General features: G+C 38.8%; 1 protein-coding gene across 50 annotated transcripts in view; it reads right to left on the bottom strand.

The window, feature by feature from the left end:
• The window catches only part of NRXN3 (neurexin 3), a 1,719,470-nt gene that overhangs the window by 366,862 nt on the left and 1,325,969 nt on the right, over positions 1–26,639 (bottom strand). For all 50 annotated transcript variants that reach the window (XR_010588584.2, XR_010588585.2, XR_010588583.2 and 47 more), the window contains one exon: positions 26,187–26,368. Coding sequence is in view for 46 of the 50 variants with exons in the window: in XM_005561918.5 (XP_005561975.3) it covers positions 26,187–26,368 (182 nt within the window). In the remaining 4 variants the exon portion in view is untranslated. The remainder of the gene's footprint in view (positions 1–26,186; positions 26,369–26,639) is intronic.

Genomic DNA, 26,639 nt, shown 5'->3' with positions numbered 1-26,639 from the left:
AACTATACATTTAATGCATACTTGTTAAGATTTCAATTAAAATACACTTTTTATACATTCATTCAAGAAACATTGATGGAACACCTACCGTATGTACAAGGATGGGCAAGAAGACTAGGACCCTATATTCAGGGAGCTTAAAGTCTGACAGAGAGATCTGGAGAAGTAAGCAAATCGGAACAAATTGGTCACTACTATGACCAGCCTTTGTCATTCAGTATACAGCAGAACCTTTGTAAAATTAATATAGACCTTGTGAAAACCTTTGTTCAAACACAATGCTAATACTTGCCTTATAATATTAACCTGAGTAATGATATTCAAATGATACCAAATTTCATGGGAATTTTCAAGGAACGAAGAGGCTTTGAGTTGACATTCCAAAACTGCCTTCCTATATATTATTAATGGATGGAGTAGTCACTTTTTACAGTCCCAGAAAGCACAGTATATCATAGTTAGAGTAAAATCTATACCCATTCATCCCATGGTAGAGTGTATTTCAGACTTCATTTGTAAACTAGCTTTAGGACAACTTCAGGCACTATGCTTTTTTTCTATATGTTTGACTCTCTTCTAACTACCCAGCTATGCTGGAAGGCATACCTCATTTGTTCAAATATTTTTGGATACTTGCCCGATAGAAGATTCCAGGATGCATCTATCAAGGAGACATTGTCACCAGTGTAGCTCCTGTAGGTACTGTCCTGGGCTAAAGCCCTTCTGTAAATCTCTAAATACATTCTGAATGTATGGCTTTCAAGCTTTCAGATTCTATTCCCTTGCTTTGAATTGTCTGTTGTACTCATAATTACCTTTTTGTGGAGGGGGAAAAAAAGAAATCTCTATCAATTTCCCTAAAGCCCCAGCCCTTTCTTAGGATTCACCAAGAAAAGCAATTATATTTTTGTGTGGTATTGATCTGTCTGGACATTGCCTCCCAGTGGATCATCCATTTAGTCCTAGAATTTAAAAATCTTCACAATGCCAACTTCTGTGTCACCACTTGAATTAATGTCGATTCCTCATCTGTTGGCACCCCACCATTGATCCAGTTCAATATCGCATTGAGCTATCTCACACCGGCATCTTACACACGAAGGTAAATACTTTGCTGTTTGTGTTGGGCATATTTTTGGCATTTCTTCATTTGACACCAGTTAAGACCCTAAACATTTACTAGCCAATGAATCTCCAACATTAAAATGTGCTTTCTGGAAGGAAACAGGTGAGATGCTTGAGTAAAGCATGGTAGAATTGATGATGTCAGAGTATTTCCAATGCCTGATTGATAGAAGTGAGGGAGGAGTATCTGGCCATGGAAAGTGAAAAACAATCTTCTGAGATTTTACATAATTCACCATACCAAGAAGGTTCTTTGAAAATTTCATTGATAAATATATTCTAGAAAATGATACATTAGCCAGGCGTAGTGGCTCACGCCTGTAATCCCAGCACTTTGGGACGACAAGGCAGGTAGATCACTTGAGATCAGGAGTTTGAGACCAGCCTGGCCAACGTGGCAAAAGCCCATCTTTACTAAAAATACAAAAGTTAGCTGGGCATGGTAGTGCGTGCCTGTAATCCCAGCTACTCAAGAGGCTGAGGCAAGAGAATCACTTGAACCGAGTGACAGGGGTTGCAGTGAGCTGAGATCGCGTCACCGCACTCCAGCCTGGGCAACAGAGTGAGACCCTGCTCCCCCACCCACCAAAAAAAAAGAGAATGATACATTAGCATTAAAACTGAATATGTTGCAAAGTCACTTTGAAAAGACAGTGCTGGAGAATAGGGACCTATTGACAAATTTAAGTTTTTCCTTGACTTACTGACACATATAATTATGTTTAGGGTGATTTTTCTAGCTAATCAACTATTTTTCTCAGTATTAAAATTTAAACTAAAATTTTAGTTAATTTTTTTGGAGTTTGGATACCCACTAACTCAAGAGTTGAGAATTCTGGATATTCATTCTGATTTGGCCAAGCAAATTTAACAATAACAAAAAAAGAGTGGTACCTTCCTGACGTGGGCTTTCTAGTTCAGTATGTGCTAACTAACAACTTATAGGCATTCATCTATCAGAAAGCAGGAAGGTGCTCACTTAGTATTGGTCTGAGTCACAATTATAATTTGCAATTGCCAGTTGGTTATGTTTGTCAGAGAATTGTCTTCTAGAGACATTTGTAACTTTAAAATGATTTTTTAAATAGCAAAACAAATTGGAAGAAGCAATATTTAAACAGAATAAGATTCTTCTTAATGCTTACATATACTGTAACTGAATTTACTATTTACTTCATACAAAGGAGATTGCCCTGCCTAAACCAAATTACATATTCTGTGGAAAGTCTTGCCACTAATTGGCAACACTTTGCTCATTGGCATTTGCTCATTGGTATTTGGAGACAGATTCATTCTTTCTCTCTCTCTCTCATACACACATACACACACACACACACACACTTTTTTATTTTAGGGTGAAAAAGAGCCATTTCTTTCTTTCTTTTTTTTTTTTTTGAGACAAAAAATGTCATTTCTTTACAAGGCACATTAGTGCCTCATTGGAAAAATATTGAGGTTCTGCTAGTAAGATATAAGTCTCAAGATTTTACCAACTAAGCACCAATGGTTTCCCCAGAATGTACCTGGATTTCTCTCTTGTTAGTAAAGGTAGAAGTCATTTAAGACATGTGAATGGAGAAGCTGTAAGACAATCTCTTGATTTCATCTTACCACTTTCCACTCTAGTGGCTAGTATGATACAAGGGTGCCATAGAATAGAAAAACATGGAGGCTGAGTGATTCACTGAGCAGATTGTGTAGGCATCAGGAAATCCCGGATAGGAGAAGGAACCTGGGCTTTGGCTCTAGGCAAACTGGATTCAAATTTTGCCTCAGCTACTTTTGAGCAGCAAGCATGGTGGCAAGTCACTTAACCTCACTAAATTTTGGATTCCAACTTGAAAAATCAGGACAATAGTTCCTATCTTTGCAATCTTTGACGGAGTTACAGGAGAAAAAACAAACAAACAAAAAAACCACATACACACACATACTCACATACATATCACCCTGGCACTCAGCCAATGCTTGTTAAGTAATAGTTATTTTTAGTAACAAAATAGCACATCATTCGAAGGATGTTTTCATTCTTTTTTTTTTTAACTTATGGGTACATAGTAGGTGTATATATTTATGAAGTATGTGAGATGTTTTGATATAGGCTTGCAATGTGCAATAATCACATCATGAAGAATGCAGTATCCATCCCCTCAAACACTTATCCATTGAGTTGTAAACCATCCAATTACACTCTTTATTTTAAAATGTACAGATGAGTTATCGACTATAGTCATCCTGTTGTGCTATCAAATAGGTCTTATTCACTTTTTCTATTTTTATTTTTGTACTCATTAACCACCCCCACCTCCCCCAATCCCCACTTCCCTTCCCAGGCTCTGGTAACCATCCTTCTATTCTCTATGCCCATGAGTTCAATTGTTTTGATTTTCAGATCCCACAAATATGTAAGAACATATGATATTTTTCTGTCTGTGCCTCACTTATTTCACTTAACATAATGTTCTCCAGTTCCAGCCAATCATTGCAAATGACTGGATCTTATTCTTTTTTTATTACTGAATAGTACTCCATTGTGTATATGTACCATATTTTCTTTATCCATTCATCTGCTAATGGACACTTACGTTGTCTCCATTCATTAGCTATTGTGAACAGTGCTGCAACAAACATAGGACTGAAGATATCTCTTTGATATACTAATTTTCTTTCTTTTGGGTATTTACCCAGCAGTGGGTTTGATAGATCATATGGTAGCTCAATTTTTTAGTTTTTGAGGAACCTCCAAACTGTTCTCTATTGTGACTGTACTAATTTACATTCCAACCAACAGTGTTCCGGAGTTCCCTTTTCTCCCCATCATCACCAGCATTTGTTATTGCCTATCTTTTGGGTATAAGCCTGTTTTTATTCTCACAGAATATTTGAATTGAGTTTGTACCTCACTTGGAGCTTTCTAATGAAAGAGAAATTACTAGATATTTGAAGGGGTATCTATTTGCTTCTGGTGAAGGGTTTTCCTCCCTTCGAGGTTAATTATCGCCTGCACTCCAGCTCATTTCCATAGATGTTCACATTTGTGATCAATTATGTAAAATACAATAAGGAGGAAATCCAAGAAGGGTTTTACAAAAACAAGACTCTGAAAGGAGGTCCTTCATGCTTATTCTAGGCTATCCTTTGAGTGAAATGAGCCCGGTGTCTGTAGTAGGCAGTTCCATACTAATACAAATGCTCAATTACTTGGTATACCTGTGCAAACTCCACAAAGATTTTTTCCTTCTCAGCCAGAAGCAAGGCGTGCCTTGAGGGCCACCCAATTGGACTGGTGTGCCATTGGCACCAATTCAGGAGCAGAGGAAATACATTATACATCCTTGGAGAATCACTTCCTCTATGCAGTTCATTATATAAGCAGGTAGGAAAGCGTGAGAGGAGAAAATATAAGCCATGAGAGCACTGGGGCTGAAGACATACCTTGGAAGGAAAAGGGTGTGGACACTCGTAAAGAATATTATTTAATCTTGGTACAAGCAGATAGGCCAACACAACCCAGTTTCTAAATTGGACACTGTTATTTAACAATCCTACATGTTTTATGCATTCTCTTTCATTATGTTCACTTTTCCAAAATAATGACAGGCTATGTGCCAAACATGGCGTTATGCACACTGCATATGTGATCATATTTAATTTTCATAACATGCCTACAACATATAGATTATAACCTTAAAGTACTGATGAGTAAGGGATGGGCATCTATCTGCTTAAGGGTACTCTAGGAGGAAAAAAGAGAGAGCTAGGTTGAAACTCATGTTGTTCTGATTCTGAGATCAAGATAACATTGAAAAGATGCCTTGCTGACTTATTTTGGGATCCCCCAAAGAAATCATTCTAAAAATCTTATACTTCCTTCAAGTCCCTAAATCTACTCTGCCCCTGTTGATTAATGATCTTAAAATTTTTTTTACTGAGAAGTTTAAGACACTTACATGTGAATTTTCTTTAATTTCCTCCTCAGAGTTTCTGGTCAATGACCCAATTCTTGCATTCTTTCTTGCTCCATAGGAAGAGCTCCAAATCATCACCAGCATCATGTCATCACCAGCATTTGTTCTGGTGGTGATGACATTAAACCATCTACTGTTGTTTTTCTCTCACCCTTCCCTGCCTTCTTCTGCCCCAGCTTGGTTAATTTTATCCACTTCTGCTCCCATGCGTTGTCAATTTCTGCCTTTGTACTGGCTCCTTCTTTTGCTTCAAAATATTCTTGTATTTCCTTTATCGTCAGAAAACACACACACGCCCTTGTTGCCACCCTACTACCTTGGAAGAAGAGGTATTTGAGTTGCAATCTCTTGTGACAAGTAAGACATATGTAGTTCCCATTTTTCTCATATTAAAAAAAACTGTCACAAGTTAAGTAGCTCTTCATCAAGACCCTATAGCTCTGTGATGGCAGAGCTAGAAATGAAACTCAGATCTTCTGATACTCAGCTCAGAACACTCTTTCTCTATTCAAACCAATTGCCAGTCAGTGTCCATGGGTGACCAGTTTTAAGATGACCTCTTTCAGGTAAGGTGACTGCAGCAAATTCTACTTCACTTTTGTCTCTGGAGCATGGAGCTTGCCTCATATGTGTAACACAGCTGCTATGATCAGTGATGTATCTCTATCACATCTCCCAGGCATGGTAATCTGTCCTCCCAGGTATGAAGGCCCATTAATAACCCTCTGGGGGAAGGAGGCAGTATCCCAGATGCAGTCCTGTTGCATGATGTGCTCTGTATACGAAGTTCCCAAAATCATAGCTAACATGCCATCTAATGTGTTGTAACACTCATTGTTTCTCAGCTTCTCACAATATACAACCAGCCAGCAAATCCTTTATCATTTAATAACACTCCTTGCTTGATACTGAAAGCTGGAGAAAATGGAAACACTCCAAGGGAGTGGGAAAAGTTAGTCAGGTGCAGAAGCTACTAAGGTTGTAACACAGGCTCTCACACAACTGAGAGTTCAGACAGATGAACAGATACCCCTGTAATCCTGCAGCTGCCATTATCCTCAGACTGGGTGGACTTCTGGAGGGACAGATCCCCCATGCACAGAGAGGAGATGCTTTGCTTTGGGAACAGAAAGAAAAAGGAAACCATGGAATCTGTGTTGGTGCTCAGCTACATAGGGTTTTGAGTAATAATTTTCATCTTGAAAGGAAATGCAGTTTGATCTGGGATACTGAATTGGGAGTCTGCCTTGGGATTCAGGACTGATTTTGGCCCTAAACACGGACCTCAGTGTATGTTTTTGTGAAGTGGGTGGGAAAATGCCTTTCACTGTGTAGCACAGGAACACACTACAGAATGAAATGCAATGCAATGATATGACAGACGGTGCTTAAGCTTTCAGGAGGAATTAGAATAAAATAATAATAACAGCTAACATAAAAAGGGCCATTAGCGTGGGATCAGGCAGTGAGCCGAGGGCTTTACAGGTGTCATTTAATGCTCACATCAACTCATATGGAACTTTTTTTATCCCCAATTTCAACTGATGAGGAAACTGAGTCATAGAGAAGTAATTTGCCTAAAGTCTGCTATTCAGTGATAGGGTCAGGATTTGAACCCAGGCAATCTGGCTCCAGAACCTTTGCTCTTCTTGCTGAAGATGTTTGCTATTGAATCAGAAGCTTTGGATTTTATCTTGGGGTGTGTGTGGGAGAGAGAGTGAAAAAGAGAACCCGTAAAGAGAATTTAATAGAAGGGGGCACAAAAGAGTAGAGATTACTTAGGCAAATAATATTTCACCTTGGTCATTGATTCACCCTCTCCTTCTTTATCATTCATTCAGGAGCTCAGTCCCCATTTTCCTGATGTCCCAGCTAAAACAGAACACTAGGTATTTTGTGCATGCGTTGAAATCTGATAAATTAGAAGGCTGGTATTTTACACCCAGCTTTCTCATTATCCAAGTCTGTAACCTTAGGTAGGTAAGTCACTGCACCTCCATATCTTCATATCTAAAATGAGTGTTTGAACTAAATATTATCTTACTGGCTCTGCAGTACATAACCATTCATATTGGGCTTCCTCCTGGGAACTGCTGAGGTTGGCGGCTCCGTTTGTCACCACAGTGTCCCCACCAGAGCAGTGGTCTCCAAAGTGGGGTGGGCATCCACAGGGGTGCCAAGGTTGGTTCATAGGAATTCAGGGAATAACACTCGGACATCTATGTATCTAATCTTATGTTTTAAAATGCCTGGTGTTTCTGTATGTGTGACAATATAAGCAATGTGTGTATACTACATACATATATACATATTTTTAATTGGTGCAGAGTTAATTTTTTTCTAGTATGTGTAGACAGCCAAAAACATTTGGAGACCCTGGCACTAGGGAGTTAAATTGGGCCTTGGCTCTTTGCAGGGCCCCAGAGGCTGTTACTCAATTTACCATATTGACGCAATACAGAAGGACCTGGACTAGAACTTAAAGCCAGCAGCAAGATGGTTTACATGGCAATTGGTTTTCTTCATTGTAAAATTCAATGTTTAATGATGTTTCTTAATTCCAAGCCACAAAGACAGGTCTAATAATATTAATATTAATAACAATAACAATAATACAGGTGTACTATGTTAAGAGCTCGTGTACTATGGAAAAAACCATCTTATTACATAGCCATATTTGAAGCCTGGATTTGTAAAGAAAATCTTACTCTAAAGGACAGGTTCAAGCATCAAATGGAAGCCAAAATTCTCTCAGAGAAAAATCATCATTTCTCCCTTAAGCTTCCGGGATTATTCTAACAGTATGTTAAAATACGTGAAAACATGTTGACAGTGCCCCGTTAGCTTTTTCTACCATTTTGTCTATTTTTCTGAGTCACAAAATAGATTAAGTTCAATTTCAAGGTAATCCTCTCCCTTGATTTCCCTCTCTAAAATCTGATACTCACAGTAATACCCGGGATATGATGTGCGATTCTGACCTCCCTAGTTTAGGAAGGATATTAAAATATCAGAGAAGCTACACAGATAGGCACGCACTCACACAAAAGGAGTGCTACAAAGGCTGGAAGATAAAGCATGTGAGGAGAGGTGGTGAGAGCTAAATTTATAAAGTCTGGCAAAGCAATGACTCCAGGGGACTTGATCACAGCCTATAAATACCTTCAAGGTAACAATATAATTGAAGGGAAAGAATTATTCATAGTCTCAGAAGATGATATAACTTTAAGCAATGGCCTAAAGCAATGGAAGAAAAAAATTTAGTTGAAATTTTCAGGAGTTGGGGGGTGGTGGGGAGAAGAAATTCTTTACTCTCTGAAGGATGAAACAGGCAAAGCAATCCCTAGAGGAAGCATTTGAAGCATTTTGATACAGACAGTCCAAACCCCTGGAATAAAAAGCAAAGATTAAAAATGGTGTTCCTTAATATTCTTACCAGAATTCAGAGCTCTTAAATGCACCTCTGAAAGACTGCCCCCTTCAGAGAACTGCTAAGTAATCAGAGATTCATATAAAGACCCCTAATTAGAGAACAACAACAACAACAACAAAAAAAATGACACACCAATATTGTAAAATTACACATTAAAATATAGGAAACACGAATATTATAGGTAACGTCATATTTTAAGAATAACCAACTTTTCTCAGAAAAGACAATAAAATGTTCATCAATAAATTACAACTCCATGCTCAGTATGAAAGATCTTAAAAGAACACAAAAAATAAGTTGAGCTACTGAGTCAAAATCATTCAATGTGTTATGCTACATAGCAAATTCTATGTACAAAAGATCTGAATATGTGGGCCCCAAATGTTTCTGAGTAGGCAAATATATTCCTTTAAGATAGTAATGTAAAAGTCAACTTCTAACCTCTTCAAAACTAAATACCAAAAATAGCTGTGACTTCGAAAACGTTCTGGAGTGCTATTTACATATAATATGTGAAGGTATGACCCCAAATTGTGAACACAAGTTCTGTGTGAGAGAAAGCACAAAATCAAATGTCTCCAGGGGTCAGGCAGATGGATGAAGCTGAGTGAGGTGACAGGGAGTGGGTGGAGATTGCAGGGCTTAAAAGAATGTCCATAAAAATGGCAGCGGCTCCTGAGCTCCAGTTGACCAATGCTATGAATAACACTGGCCCAGTAGAGTTAAACCTTCTGATTTTCAAAAAGAAACTAGACATATCACCTTGTATATGAAATATCTGCATTTAAAAATATATTTGTGCATTGGAGGAGGTTTAAAGAATACCAGCTGGGCACGTTTTCTAAGGCCCTTACATTGACAAGGGGAAGGCAAGAAGCACCCTGTACTCTAAGATCAGGAACCGGGAAGGGGATGATTGGAATCCAGTAGATGAAGTGAGTTAACTTCTGTATGCAAATCACCAAACACTCAAAAGAGAGGAGAAAGAAAAGCCTTTGTTTCTGCTCTTTTCTCCCAGGAATGTAGGAAGGAAGGATGTGCTGGGGCAATGGGAATGACTCTATTTTAGATGCTCTCATGCAGCTGCCCTGCATATGCTCAGGAATCTCCATGTACTGATCTGGTTCATGACCAGTGGGGTCAGCACAGCTGGATCAATGGGAACAACAAAAAATCTCCCTAGGAGGGAATCGAACCTTGAACTACCCTGAAGATAAAAGGAAGCACATCAGTGACTTCCATATGGACACCCACAGTGACTTAGGGTTTATTTCCAGATGGTAGAGTGTGAATAGGAGTGGCTGTGTTTTCAAATTTTAGCAATTCAATGTCCAGATTTATAAGATGGCCCTTGGTGGTTAGCTGTAGAGTTTGAGTCCACAGAACAGTGTTGTTCTGTTTAGGTTTTTTAAAAGATAGACACACACACACACACACACACACACACACACACACACACACACACACATGTGTGAAATGAACTGTGTGAAATGAACTGCTCTGTGTGGATCCTGTGATCTTGGCATCTGCAGCATAAAGATGTCATAGTGCACACAAAGCCTTCTGACCAACCACATCCACACAAATACATCCTTGGGAGTCACTATGACTCACAATGTGACAATATCAGCTGTTCTCTTGCAGAGAGTCACTGGAGCTCAGACTGCATACCTCAAAGAGAAATTTGATCTTCCTGCTAGAGTTAGGGTTTATACCATAGGAGAATTCTTTGTTAATATACTGTTTCTACCAAACACCTCACCTCAAGTAATCCTCCTGCCTTGGCCTCCCAAAGTGCTGGGACACCGCTGGCCTTATTTATACCAAACACTTTTTAACAAAGAAGCAATTCGTGGAAACATAGGGAGAATATTCCTATCATGACATCTACATTCTCTTATATCCATTATGTAATGTGTTTTTTATTCTTTTTATTAAAAATTAATAGTCATTTCTAAGAAGAGAGCTAATGCTAAGTTCCCAGTTCCAGAACAGTATCTGTTACGATAAAGTGAATACACAAATTTGGATGAGACACATCTAACTGCTCTTTGGAGAACCATTACAAAATATCATTCTTTGAATCTCTGCAAAGACCTAGCTTAAATAAAAGATTGAGATTTAGAGAAACAAAATAAAAAGACTTCTATAGCTTTCCCCTAGAGCTGAGTAACTGTGTCTGTATTTCGGTCCAATGTTTGCATGTGTTTAATGTGCACACACAGCTTGAAAAAGGAAGCGAATTCTCTGTGTTTTGCAGTGTTTGGGTGTGAATCAAAGCGAACATGTGGTTCCATTCTGTTTCTTCTAGCATTCAGTTAAGTAAAGGGAAAAACCTCATTTGTACTAATACTGTTACCATAAGGGGTGATCTTATAAATGCCTGGGGGTAGGAAGGAAAGTGCTAGGGCAATAGACAGTCATCCAGTCTAGGCAGGCTTGCAAAGTCTTTACCAAAAACGGTGCAGTCTGTCCACCCGAGAGGGTGGGTTTTCATTTTGTTGATTTGTTTTTTTTTTTTTTTTTTTTTCCCTAGGTTAGTGATGTTTAGGTGCTTTTGGCAATTTGTTGTCTGTGAAATGTAGATGGATGTTCAGAAGGAATTCTGTACAATTTCAAAATGAAATAATAGAAATGGCCATAGTCATTTCAAGAAAAAAGAAACTAGAATTGAGGGTGAAGATGTCATTTTTTTGTTATTTCCCTTTGGTGTTGAAAACAAACTAGAGTGGTTGTCAGGGTGGTAGCAATAGAAGCAGATTGTGAGAGAGCTCTTTGTGCTTTTTGATGACAGTCATGAGCAACATAGTGACATTTTGGTCAATGACGGACTGAGTAGATGAAGGCGGTCCTGAAACTGCTGTTGGAAGACACTTAACAGTGAGAAAATTATGACAGTGAAAGAGACCTGATCTAACCAACTCCATCTTGCCTTTAACCTCCAAACTTCTTTGACCTTGGTCATTCCTGGGCATGGGCCTAGCTAACTTTGGGAGAAATTTAGTTTAGAGTTTAAATGATAATAACCATTTACAAAAGCTAAACTGCTTTGTAAAACGAATGAAAGCCACCAGGTTAAGAGGATGAGAGACACCTGAATTATGCTAAGATGCAGGCAGAATTAAATAATTACCAGCCATTATTCCGGAGGCCACAAGATTTGCAACTTTCCCACTTACTCCTATAATGAACATCCCTAATTGTAGCAGCTAAGATTGGCCTTTTTGAGATGTCATTTTGGGCTTTTGCATTTCTGACAACCAGGTGTCCCTCACCTGGGCCCACAACTCTTGACTCAACCAGTCCTGTGGCCCCACCCAGAAGCAGACTCAGTGCATGAGGACCATTTTCCACATCCCATAATTGCATCACTAACCAATCAGCAGCACCCATCCCCCCGACCCCTAGCTGCCAAACTGTCTTGGAAAAACCCTCGCCTCCAAATTTTCAAGGAGACTGATTTGAGTAATAATGAAACTTTGGTCTCCCGTTTAGCCAGCTCTACGTGTATTAAACTCTTTCTCTACTGCAGTTCACCTGTCTTGATAAATTGGCTCCATCTGGGCAGTGGACAAACAGAACCCACTGGGTTGTTACAGTCCAATAAGATTATAATACTATATTTTTACTCGGCTTTTTTGTTTAGACATGTTTAGCTACACACATACCATTGCATTACAATTGCCTACAGTATTCACCACAGGAACATGCTGTGCAGGTTTATAGCCTAGATGCAATAGGCTATACCATATAACTAGGAGTGTAGTAGGGTATAACATCTAGGTTTGTATAAGTACACTCTATGATGTTCACACAACAACAAGATTGCCTGGCCGTGCATTTCTCAGAACACATCCTCCTCATTAAGTGACTCATGAGTATATTACAATGAAAGAGATTAAAGCGGAAATTTGGCAAAGAAAGAAAAAATACAAAGATGAAAATAAAAGTTTGAAGGAGATCCTCCCAGCCTGTTAACTAGTTAATTAACAAAATATAGATGATAGCACATTTTCACAAAATTCTGCAAATTCAAGTTCTGATTGCTTGTACCTATTAAGGACTCCCCGACTAGAAAGTAAGTACCAAGAGGACAGGGAGTTTGTCTATCTTTTTCACTCTTGGATCCCAAGCACTTAGAACTACACTTGACAGATAGTGGGAGGTGGTTAAGTGAAAAATTGTTTTCACCAAAGTAAGTGTATTAGTCCTTTCTGGCATTGATATAAAGAAATACCTGAGAATGAGTAATTTATAAGAAAATGGGTTTAATTGGCTCAATGTTCCATAGGGTATATAGGAAGCATGGCTGGGGAGGCCTCAGGAAACTTACAATCATGGCAGGAGGCAAAGGGGAAGCTGGCACATCTTACATGGCTGGAGCAAGAGAAAGAGAGAGGCGGAAGGTGCTACACACTTTTACACAACCAGATCTTATGAGAACTCTATCATAAGAATAGCACAAGGGGGACGGTGCTAAACCATTAAAAATCACTCCCATGATGCAACAACCTCCCTCCAAGGCCCACCTCCAATACTGGGGATTACAATTGAACATGACATTTGGATGGGGACACGGATCCAAACCATAACAGTAAGTTACTCATTTCTGCTGGCCTGGCTAATTTTAACTTGGAAATTCTATTCTGCCCACCTGCATCTTACCTAAAACTAAGTGTATCATGTTATAGTTTTTGCTATACGCTCCAGTATCTTTTCTCAACTAAACCTCAGGGAGATTTTTGTCTTCTTTTAAGAGGTGGCTGTGCTTTGTGGATCATTCATTGCGCATTCATGGTATTTTGGAAAACCACGTCATTCACACATCACACCAAAACTCATTTTCCTCTTTCACACTCTAGTATTGAATTTAAGCTTTGCTGTTTAGCCATGCAACAAAACCAGCTCCAGTACTGCTGATCTAAGTAGCAAACATGAAAGCCTGTTAACCTCAGGAATTAGGCATCAAGTAAGGGGCAAATTAAATGGAATCTGCTCCCACTTCAATAAATGTGATTTTCAGTGTGAAGGTCTACCTTTCAAGTATTTACCGTACTCTGCTGCTAGACATTAGAAGCTAACAGACCAAGGGATGACAGGCTGTGGTCGCTGTGAAGACTCATCTGGATTTAAATTACAAATATAGAAAATTAAATACTGACTCCAGTAGGAATAAATGGGTTTTTGTGTTATTTGAGATCATTTATGTTTTCAAGCAAGAGTATTTGAGGACTTCTGATATGGCATTTATCATACACTGAAAGACGAGAATACATTTACCCAATAATCTTTTCTTCGATACACTAAATTTGGAAGTGTTTTTATTGAGATTTTGGGAATTAAAGTTACCTCTAAAACACTTATTCTACCGCACTGCATTCAAAACCTCAGATTAGTTTCCAGGCCAAGCCTTTCATTTTGCATAGGAGTATTTAAGAAAGTGGCTTGGGGTAATTTGGTGCCTTAACGTCATTGAGAAAAACAAACAAATACTGGAAAGCAAACAAATGTAACGTAAAATAAGTTTCTTTGAATCCAAAAAGAAAGTGACTTATTTCAAATTATGTATGCTGCTTTAGCCAAAATTCTGTGTTGTATTCTCTATTCCTGTTTGTCATTCTTAACTGTGGATTTAAATAAACATTACAGGTTCTGCTAAATTCAACACATCCAACATATGTTACGTATATATTATATTATATTGAATAGAAAACTATGAAAAGCAGTGTATATCTATATCTGTGACACTGGAATCAAACACGTCAATGATTAAGTCCTCTTTCCTTTCCTTAACATCTTTAACAAATGGTTACTTAATCCTCTTAGTCTTTATTTTTTACTTCATAAAACAGAGGTAATGTCACTAGTTTAACAGTGTTGTCAGTACTAAATGGGCTGATATACACAAAATGGCTAATATACTGCCTGGACAATTAAAAAAAAAAAACAGCAAATGCAGAAGTGATTACAAAAATATACACTCCATCAGATAAGAATATGGGTTTTTAGCCATGAAAAGTCAACCAGCAGAGTTATTTTCAAAAGGGTTTAGTAACCTAAGTACTGCGTTCTGCATTTAATAAAGGGCTAGATAATTTCATAACCATTAGTAACGTTTGTAGCTATCCAAGTTAAGATAATGATAAGGGTAATCAGATTCCATGCCTCATTGCACATGATCACTAGGATCAGGGGATTTGTTCTCTTTAGGAAACTGCAGTATGATTTAAATCCAAATTTCCCTTTCCAAACTGAAGCTCCAAAAGGTGAGATGCCAAGAGCTGAGAGATGAACCAGATAAGGACATCATTTGAGAACCACAGCAGCTTACAGGGTTCAGCAGTTGAGCCATTCACATTTGGGCTCTGATCTGCCAATTGCCTGGTTGCTAACCTTCCTGTTGGAAACTACAACCATCTCAGCCTCTCTTTGGTCTTCATTTCCACGTCTCCAATCACTATCTCCTTAGGTACCAAGAGCTCTGCTGAGTGGTAGGTATACCAATATTGATATAAAAACAACCTTATTTGTTTTGTAGGACTTTTCAATGATGACAGGGCATGTTCACTTCCATTCTGTCATCGGATTTTTCCCACAATACTATGAGGGTGGCAGCATAGGAGCTACATCTCTACCATTTACATAGGGTAACTGCTAATTGGTGGCAGCTCTCTAGGAGCAGATGCTGGGTCCTCTGGATCAAAGTTAATAATGCCCATGACAGAGAATAAATGCAGAATACTGGTAAGAGGACTGAAATGGCGAAGATTATACGCCATAATAAATACCAATAAAGATGAAGAAGACATCTCTATAAACTGATTTCAGATGAAAGAGGCCTAACAGGTATGGAAAAAACAGCTCTGGAACAACTTGTGTTTGGAAGTCTCTCAATTGTTTTGATTTCCGTAATACTTCACCATACAGGTCCCCTACCCTTTAGCCTTACCTTTTTCATTTTCTTCCCTTTCCTCTTTTATCTTGTAAATCTGTATATAGTTTCCAAGTTCCTATTCATTTCCCTTGAGATGTTAGCACTCCTTAAACCTTCCACTGTCACTGCCAAGCCGTGAATTCTCTAGGTCCCCACCTCTAGCCCTTACCTCTCCTCTGAGTTCATCAGGCATTTCCAATTGTAAATCTCAACAGCCTGGCTCTTGGATGCCTTATGTTTTACATCACTAAGTCAAACTCTTATCTGTTTTACTTATCTGTCCCCTGTTTTGTTTTTGGTAATGAAATCACAGCCTTCCCAATCTAGACATTCCTCACTTCTCTTCTTTTTTATCCAAACAGCTGACAACACCTGCTGATTCAATCTCTGAACTGTTCTTTGCTTTTATACTCGTTACTTTCCTATATTCATCATCATAGAATAAGTCTTTAAAAACGTTTCTCTAGAAACACTCACTCAAGACCCTGCTGTTTTCCTTGAACCCATTAAAAAACATTCTTTTAACAGAGCCAAAATAATCTCCCTAAAAATTAAGTGCTGGGCATTTCATCTTTTTTCTAAAAAGTCTTTAAATGTCTTCCCCTTGCTTTCAGGAACAATCTATCATTGGTATAAAATTCAAATCTTCTACACTATGTCCCTAAAGTGCCTGGGAAGAAAACCAAAGGAAACTCAAGAACATGGCTATCATTAATGGACTGTCCACTATGAACCAGATAATTCACTGGGCATTTTTCCAGTGAAATTGGCATTATCGCCATCTGCATTTTACGGAGTAGTCAAATAATTCATCCGAGGCTACATAACTAGTTGGAGGCAGAACCAGACCTTGAATCAGAGACCAATTGACCCTAAATCATATGTTCATTGTGCTAATCCATATGATCTGCCTTTTTTCTTATGCCATTCATTCTGGTCCAGTTGAATTCATGAATTTGAGAATGCATTCCGTATTTCCTTCGATACAACACTTATGCTGGTATCATCATTGGATGTGCTCTTTCTTCAGGTTCCACTAGTCAAAACCTGTCCCATCCCATCTATGTACACTAAAAAAAAATCTCAGCAACGAGCAATATTTTTACCTTCTTGGTATATAATTGATTCTGTTTTTAAAAAGATTCATACGTATGATTTTCATTTCCCCGCCCCCCACTAGATGTTAGCTTTCTTCACATCTCTAACAATCCCAAGTAAATTGCTGTTTCACAAGTATGAATTGAATTAAAATTATTACCACTATGCTTTCTACTCTAAAACTTTCATTAGGGGTATAATAGTAATTAAGGGTCAGAACTGCATTTGAAAGTCCATTCAGCTGTTTATTAGTAGAAGCTTTAGCTTCTTTAAACTTTAGTTGCCTCAATTATAAAATGAGGATATTAATAGTGACTACTACCTCACTGAGTGGTCGTGAGCTCATTATAAGACAGTGTAAACATAGTTCTTGCACAGTGTCTGGTACCTGGTATTTTGTCAATCAATATCAGCAGAAAGTGATAGTAATAGTACCAATATAAGGTGATCTCTGAAACACATGCTCCCAAGTAAATGTAGGAAGTCATAATCTATGCCATTAAATTACCTGCCATTTTACAGAAATGGAGGAGGAAAAATAAACTGAATTATAAGAGGTTAACTAAGGACTCAAAAATAGAATATGAGCCTTAAAGACAACTCATTTCCTGTCATCCTGAGTATGAATTGATTTCAGGATGAAGGTTAGCTTGGTCGGATCAACAGGGCCTATCTAAATGTCTGTAAGTGATTCTAGGCTCCAGAGGTGTCATCGCAGGCCAGGAAATGACAGGTCTGGCTGTCAGTACTATCTGTGAGGCTAATGCAGTTATACAGTTCCCTCTGACATCTGTCCCTGAAACACTAACAAGTTGCAACAGCAGCAGTTACAGCACCAGGACCTAAGAAACTGATTCTGTGGAGTGGGTGACTAATGAATTCCCCCATCAATACACTGAGCTCCTATGCCTTCTGAATATAGCAAGGGATCTAAAATCCATCATCTATAGCTTCAGGGAGTCAATGAGTTATTTCTTGCCCTGTTGCACCGAACAATACCCCAGGAGTAATGACGAGTAGCAGTGTAAGCGGTGGGTCAGTGAGATAATTCATCCAACTGATGGTGTTAAGGGAGGCTTGCCATTAAGTCCTGTGAGCCCCAGCACTCATGTGATGGCACTTAGAGTTTGCCTTGCTTGTTGCATTTTAGATTCATATATCTAAAAAGCTTCTGCTATTCAGAACTTATTCAGCTAGCTTGATAACTGCAATAACACAGTATATATGCCACCCAGCTGTCTTTAAATCAGTAACATCCCAGCTCCTTAGAATTTTATATTGCTTCATTTCAAATTTCAGAGGCCTGATTAAAGTTTATTCATTGCTTAGGAAAACAAAATATAACAATTTTTTGAGTTAAAATGAGTTAGTTGAAGAAAAATCTTTGAGTGCCAATAATATCAAAATCTATCTATGATTGAAAGCTCACTATATGCCAGGAGTTTTGCAAGAGTTGTATATACATCACCTCATAATGAGTAGAAAACCTAATTTCTTGTTTTTGTAATTGTCATGGTCTTTCAAGCCTGTTCATGTTATGCAAGCCAGGGTTGGTCACAGTACCCTCAACACATAGAACTTTTCCTGACACATAATAAAAACTCAATTTATATATATAAAACGAATGATGCTCAGGATCTAAATTCTCTTCACCTTAGTTTTTCAAAATTCATATTTGTTTGCATTGAGGATTCTGAAACATAACTATCATTAACTAACAGTCTAAGGGCTCTTGTATGAACCATAAATGAGAAAGACATAGCCGTTTGGCTTTTCCTTCTCATAATTTCCTATCAGCCATAACCTATTTTCCACACACTTTGTCAACTTGATTTTTTATGATTGCATTATTGTACATTTCACTTGCACAGTAAATTTATAATTCACTTTTCCTTCATGTTTTGGGGAATCCAAATCTATGAAGTATTTCTGTTTGTATTTCTGATTTTAGGTTTCCAGTTTACTTGGTGGCGAGACCTACTTAGCTCCCCATAGTCTGGCTGTACCTCCATCAGGGCTTTGGTCCTAGCAATGTTTTGTGGGGGCTCTATCCTCGAGTATATGACCAAGCCCGTTGTGACTTTATCTGGTACCCAAGGAGAGTCTAAAACCATTTTGATACGAGGCCTATTTAGAAAGGTTTTGCTTTCCTGCTACTACTACTTCTATTGTTGGTAGTGATGGTCATGGTTATTGTCATCTTCTTCTAGTTCTTTCATTTTCCTTATTCTCCTCCTTCTTCCTCCTCTTCTCCTCTTTCCCTCTATTCCTTCTCCTCTTCTTTCCCTGTTTTCATGTGAAGTGGCATATTTCCATTTCCCATGGACAATACAATTAAAGAATAAACTTCAGGGCAAGGCAGGTGACAATTTCACTGCTGAGTCTAGAGCCCTTTGGAAGCTTATACTAAAGAGAACAGAAACATAATGCATTATCATCTTGTAACAGGGATAGAGACACAGTGCAATGTAATGAGACACCAAGGAGGCTATAGGGTCACTTATCCTATTGACCTAACCAAGGTCATGACCTAAATTCCATCAGAGGTAACCTGCTTCTTCACTTTATGCTAAAGAGATGCTCCAAAAGTCTTCACTGTGAATCTGGTTAATTCATAAATTTGACATTTGATCAGATGAAACAGAAATTTTAAAATTTTGCCTAAAAAGTCCCAGCAGACTTACACAAATAATTAAACTTTCCTTCTATATATGTTTCTCTAATGCAGTCATCACCTCTACAGCACCCATTTTATTAGGAAAACTACCATCCTACATTAGTGCAGTGTTTTGCTGATAATGAACTGCTTCTAAATACTTTATTTCATTTGATCTTTGAGAAAACCCTGCAACATAATATTTTATGCCAATTTATAAGAAGAGGAAGCTGAAGCTCCAAGTAGTAGAATGACTTGCTGAAAGTGTTATAGCTCATTGACCGAAATGGAACTCAAATCCAATTTTTTTTTTGTTTCAAATTAAGCACATCTTTCTACCATGGCTTGCTGTCTCTCAAAACCATGTGTGGAATCAAGGTAAACAGATTTAGATGGAAATAGCATGGGAATAATAGAGATCTGAGAAAACACACACCATCTCCCCTGCAGATAGCTGCCTCTGGTCCAGGTTACATAAGTAGTCACTTCATCCAATTGTGACTTCCACTCCCTTCTGCCACCTTCTTCTCTGACTCTGCTGGGATAGCACGGCTAAGCTGAAAGCTGAAGAGACAATGCCCAGCAGGTCCTCTCCATATAAGTGGCTAATGATCTGGAAAAACTCCTAAGCCCAGAAAACCCAAAGAGGCCTTTTTCACTAAGAGCAAATAGCGATGGAAGGAAATACGGAGTCAACCTGCAGTGCACAGCACTCTATGGGAAACGAAATTGCATCTGTTGGATACCTCTGTTGTTTTCTTGTTTTTTCCTTTTTTATCTGTGTTACCAGTCTCAAAAACACCAACATTCTTCCAGAGTTCCCCAAATACAGTTCCTGACTCAAATCCAATTCTGTCACTGGCCAAACCCAGAGGTGAATCTAAGCTAAGAGCCACCTAACCTTACTAAGGACTATCCCAGCAGATGCTGATGGTTTACTGTAAATATCCCACATAGAGACAGCCCAAATGAAGCATCCAGGCTGGCAATTTGTAAATGCAACAGATGGGAGGAACAGACCATTCATCATCATTCAGCTCTACTTCCATTTATTCTACGGGACTCTCGTTAGGTGCTATAAATTATGTAAAAACAATACTATACAAATGAAAACTAATAAATATCCAATTTCCCCAAATATGACACTGATAGAATATTATCAATCTGTTTTCAAAGTTCCAGTTTTTGGAAGGAGAACACTTTGCCACCATGAAATGGGGGCCAGTCTGGACAGCAGTTCTTTGTCTGCCCCTCATCCTTGTGTATGTAAGAATCTACATTTTACGTCAGGAAGGAAATAGTTGGGGAAGGTTATAGATTCTTGTCAAACAAAACAGATGCTTTAACACATAAATTTTCACTGTTCCTGAAAGGCTCATAATTAAAAAATGAATCCAAGAGGATTTACTGTAAATTACATACAGGGAGAAAGAAATTAATAGGATGTCTTTTTTACACTCAGCATTAACTACATAAAGGGAAGCTAATTATTGCCCAGTTCTCCCCGACCTTCTATTTTGTAGATGGTGAAAGGAGGTTGTCAAGAGTTTCATGATAGTAATAACAAGCACTTCATGCTAACCTCTTCTCTAGTCCTATTCAGTTTTTTCCCTGTTGTATAAATGAAGGTGAGTGTGACATGACACCCGTCCATAAAGCTTAGATGTGGAGTCAATAGGCAGATGTCACTCGTAAGTGACAGCAGCTTTTCTCCAAAATTGAGCTTTAATTCCTCAACAATTCATTTCAATGGAGGGAAACTAATATTTGAAATGGATTTTAAACAATTCCTCTACCCTAAGACACCTGCCCTTTACAGAATCTCATTTCATGCACATATACTTCAACAAAGATCTCTTTGCCTTTTTCAAACATGCCTAATTCACAATTTTATTAATATAACAGTCTATAATTCATTCAGAAAACATTGCATCATCGAATGTGAATCAAAAACAAAGAAATATTAGCTAATTTGAAGCGAGCAATTTCTAAATAATTTTTATCTCCTGGCCCTCTCTGATTTTTTTAAATGACCAAATGCCTGTGTTGGTCAACACTTTTTCTCAAAACCTATTCAACTTTCATGAGGCCTAGTTAAGTGGGAAGACTTTAGGTTTAAAAGAAAGTAGCAAGAGAAATAAAAGCCTCTGCTCCCTTGGCCAGAATGAAAGACAATCTAAGCAAATCGTGAAAAAGAAAAAATGTGCTCTTCAGCCATAAAAAAGAATGAGATCATGTTCTTTGCAGGGGCATGGATGGAGCTGGAGGCCATAAGCTTTAGCAAAGTAACACAGGAACAGAAAACCAAATACTGCATGTTCTCCCTTATAAGTGGAAGCTAAATGATGAGAACACATGGACACATAGAGGAGAACAACACACACTGGGGCCTTTGGGAGGGTGGAGGGTGGGAAGAGGGAGAGGATCAGGAAAAATAACTACTAAGTACTAAGCTTAATACCTGGCTGATGAAATAATCTGTACAACAAACCCCCATGACATGAGTTTACCTATGTAACAAACCTGCAAACCTGCACTTGTCCCCCTGAATTTAAAATACATATATTATTTAAAAAAATGCTCATAGCACTCAACCATCTTGGTGACCCTTTCTTCCTTTGCCCCAATTCAATCTAGGACACAAATGCCTTCATTTTGCCCAAGTTTTCCCATTCATTTCTACCATCCCACACAACATTGCACATCCCCAAACTAGCCATGGCCACTTTTCCTCCTTTCTGTCCAACTCTTCTATCAAAACAAATTCTGTCACAGGAGCTGACTTTAGCCTGGTATAAGAAGTATGACAATAAGATTGACTACTTTAAATGAATTAATAAATCATTCCAGGACTTGCAGTGCAACATGAGCTTAAGATACCACTTTTCCAAAGAAATTTTAATACGTAGGGATTTCAGGATAACAAAAGAGAAGAAATGGGAAAATTGGAGCATGTGCAGAGGGATAGTGTGGAGCTTAGAGCAGATGAGATGAATGTGCAGTGCACGTTCACAGAACCTCGCTTCTGCACATGTGGCAGACATGACTAATGGAAGCTAGATCTCCCACCTGTGGATTTGCCCACTGTTCTCGCAAACCTTCCTGGTGTAAAGCTTGAAGAGAGAGAGTGAGGCACTGAGAACTTGCAGGCAAGATGAAGCCTATTTGCCACTCGTGCCCTGGGACTATTCTAGAGTGGATGCTTACCCCAGGGTCAGGCTCTCTAGTGTTCTTGGAAGAGCATTTTCTCTTCCTTCAAATAAGTCCACTTGGGGGTAAAAAGGAAATATTCCAATGACAACGTTGATGTTGCTCAAAACACTTCAGGAATTTCTAGGAATTGTCTTCTTTGAAAGTTAAAAAAAATACAAACCTTCTTTGTCTTCTCCTTCTCCCCAACACACACACAAACACACACACTCTCTCTCTCTCACATACACACACACACACACACACACACACACTTCTGTCTCTCTCTCTCTCACACACACACACACATTCCACTGCCTAATTTTAGAGTTTGCACTTTGTTTTTGATCAACTTTACTAGCTTGACCACCACTCAGAAGGAGCATCAAAGTACTTTAGGTTTTTGTTGCTGTTATTTTATAATGAACACTCATACCCAAAGAACGAAGTTTTGCCCCCATGTAATCCCTTGTTGAAGCACATCGCTAGGCAGAGCCCTGTCCTCTTCCCTTATCCCTGGAATTTTTTCTGCTGCTATGTTCTGAATATGCCTCCCAAAATTCCATGTGCTGGAAACTTGATCACCAATGCAGCAGTGTTGGGAGGTATGGCCTTTGGGAGATATTTAGGTGGTGAGGGCTCTGCCCTCGTGAATAGGTTAATGCTATACTCAAAAGGGCTTGCAAGAGTGGGTTCACCCTTTTCTTCTCTTCTGTCATGTGAAAACATGGGGTTCCTCCCCTTCTGAGGATGTAGTGCTCACCTTAGAGGTGGAGACTGGGCCCTCACAAGACACCAAACCTGCCAGCACCTTGATCTTAGACTTCCCAGCCTCCAGAACTGTGAGAAATTAATTTACATTCCTTATAAAATACCAAATCTCAAGTATTCTGTTATAGCAGTAAAAAAAAAAAAAAAAAAAACAAAAAAAACCAAAAAAACCAGAGTAAGCCACCTGCTTTCATCTCCCCCTTGTGTCCTCTATCACTTTTTCTTTTTTCCCAGGAGGCTTCTCTTCTAGGCAAACTGTAAGGTGAAACAGTATCTTCTGCCTTATGCTCAATCCCTTCCACTTTCATTAGTGGCCCCAAAGCTCTTTCTCTCTTGAGTAATTTTCTTTAGTACAAGAAAACAAACCATTCAACAAACAGAACCACCTTTTACAGATTGTAAAAGTTATAAAAGTATCTTAATAAGTATTTACGGCTTCGTTTCCCTGATGCATCTACTTGAATGTCCAAAACAAAAAGCTGGTTTCATAATTAAGCCATTTAGTCTTCTACTTGGATTTCTTTACTTTCACGTATGATAAGAAACCTGCCTTCTTCAGAGCAGGCAAAGAGATAATCTGCAAGGACATAAAATATGGTTTCAAATGGCTAGACCCATGAAGGGGCCCCATGCTCGAGAGGGCCATGAACATGTCAGGATGACTCTAGAATCACACAGATTCTCCACAGCACAGGATACTTTTTAATTTTTTTCTGGAAAGGTCAGGTGACATCATTTCCTAATCTAAGATTTGAAGGAAAATCTATTGGACTTTCACAGAATGTTGAAGCAATCAGCTGTATCACCCAAGTGTCTACGGTAACTCAGGGGGCTCTTTACATTTTGATATAAAATGTCTGGTAATTTTGCTCATATAAAGAAAATAATAATATACCATGTCAAATCTAATGGGTATGCTTATACAGAATACACACACTAATAAATACACACAAACGGATGTTACATGAATCTCAAAGTATGTTTAGTGCATTCACTTTTCAAAGACCCTAAAGAAATGACAGAACTTTATAATGGCATATTATAATATACTGGAATGTTCTGGTTCCTCCTAGCAGTTACCGTAATCTGCATGACAATTTTATTAAAACACTGCTGATTTCAAGTAGACCATCAGAAAACAGGAAAATCTCTCTCTTAAAAGTGGAGATGTTCTACAAAACATGAATGAGCAGGAATGGATAAAACAGTAGTACATCATTTGACTCAAAAAGATGCTCATGTCTGTGCCAAATCATATTTTTCTTAGGAAGTCACAATGAACAAAAAAAGAAGATAAATCATTGTGGAAATGCAAGTGAGCTGGTAATAATAGCCTAGTTATAGCTGCCATGAAATAGTCATTAAGTTATATGTAGCATAAATCTCACAGAGTTTTGTAAATTATGGTGGTTCTTAGAGGCCAAATAAAGATAAAGTGTAGTATCACTGCCTTTCTTTTTGTTCCTTGGCATGGCTTTTTAAAATGTGTTATCTCAGGCTCATAGCACCATATGGCTCCTGAAGCATCTGAGAAAGAATTGAAAAGTTCACAACTGTATTCAAGACTCCTCCACCACATTTTGAAGGTGATCATGTCTAACCAGTTCTTCCCTAAGCTCCTAAGCAGAGTCTGGCCCTGACTGGGCTTATACTGGGGCCAGACCGACTTCCAGCTCAAGCCTAGGACTTCAAGCTGCTCTCATTTCCAAGGCATGCTGGAAGAGCAAGTGCCAGATATGTGTACTGCTGCGGGAGCTGGGCTTGCCATGCATGATTCCGGCCAGCCATCTCCAGCTCCAGACACCAGCAATGAAACTGTATCCTCTGCTTCTCTCTATACACCTGCACATTAGCAAAACTCCGATTCAGAGATTCCTAACCAATGTTCCTTTTCCTCCTTTTTGGAGGTTGGTAGTAATCCCCAGTTGATCTTTTTCCTTAACTGCTTTTACCCCTGCTATTTAAACTAAATTCTTATTGCTTCAAATTAAATCCATTCTTTCTAGCCTTGTCATTGCTAACTAATGAGAACAATTCCTCTCTTTGCTCTTGGTGACTGTACTTTGGGTACTTATGGATGAGAATCATATCTCTCTTTAGCCTACTTTCTTAACTGCAGACTGCACAGGTGATAAAATGGGTTAATTGTTGCTATAAAAATATTTTCCATCCTTATAACAAAAAAATTTTTTCTTCCAAATCATTTTTAATTTCTTAGCCTTTGCTGTGTTCTTATGATCTACAGGGATTGAGGGTGCAGTGCTATTAAGCGCATATGTACAAGACCAAAAACAAAATGTTGACTATGCAATACACATGAATTACTCAATTCTTGATCACTGTCCTCTTTCCCTTTTGCCCCGCCTACTCTGGCACTCTGGTCTCAGTTTTTATCACACATTTATGACATCTCTACAGTGATATTTAAAGCCTAGACAGGGGTCACTAAATTATGGCCTGCAGCTTGTTTTTATAGATACATTTTTATTGGAATACAGTCGCATGCATTAAAAAAAAATGTATTGTCTGTGACTGCTTTCACATTACAAAGGCAGAACCAAGTAGCTCTGAGAGAGACTATCTGACCTGCAAAGTCCAAAATATTTACTTTATGTCTCTTTACAGAAGGTTTGCCAAATCCCAGCCTAGGAGATTGTTAAGTTCCACTTGACTTTGCTGCTTGTGCCAGGTAAGATCCATACCAGGTAAATCTCTTAAATATACCCTAGAAGTGTGAAAAATGTTCTGCCACAGGCCAAGTCAGACAGTTGGGAAGGGAGCCTGCAAAGAATGAATTTCTTTTTCCTCTCTATACACATGGGGAAGAAGAAAGAGTTTTTAAATTTTTTCCCCCAGGAACCCTATAAGCCTGATGGTTCACATCTGAAAACAATTTTTATAAGCATGTGCACCTTTGCCACACCGATCTAGATTGTTCTGCAGCATTTCCCTGAATCACCAACTCAGACCACCAGCAAGACAAGAAAATCCAGGCCAAGGCCCGCTACTCACTATGTGAAGCTGGAGGAAGTCACCAAGTCCTGGGGCACTGTCGATGCGGACCAAGATGCCATCCTTCACAGTGGTGCTGAAGCCCACGGCAAGGCGGTCAGAGCGCGTGCTGGGCCTGTCATTGGCTGGCCAGGTGTAGAGGATGAGCCCACCGCTTTTCCCAAAGATGTACGTAGCGCCAGCTGCAAAAGCGAGGAGAGAGGGAGACATCAAGGCACTGTATTGCATACAGCCAGTTGCAGCATACTGTTGAGACCTTACACAGAACAGCTGTAGAGAGGAAATGTCCCCCATGGGACAGTATTTGGTTACTTAGAGGAATGGCACCCAAAGGTTCTGAAGGCAGCTATCACCCCAAATTAAAGAGGCAGGCAGAATGAATGAATAACAAAGCAGATGTTGGCGAGAGTCGTTCTTAACATCTTCAGTTCCTGCTGCCTAACGGTGGAGGGT

This window comes from Macaca fascicularis, chromosome 7 (genome assembly GCF_037993035.2).
Source record: "Macaca fascicularis isolate 582-1 chromosome 7, T2T-MFA8v1.1".
NCBI classification, from domain to species: domain Eukaryota; kingdom Metazoa; phylum Chordata; class Mammalia; order Primates; family Cercopithecidae; genus Macaca; species Macaca fascicularis.
This window is presented reverse-complemented; position numbering and strand designations above follow the sequence as displayed.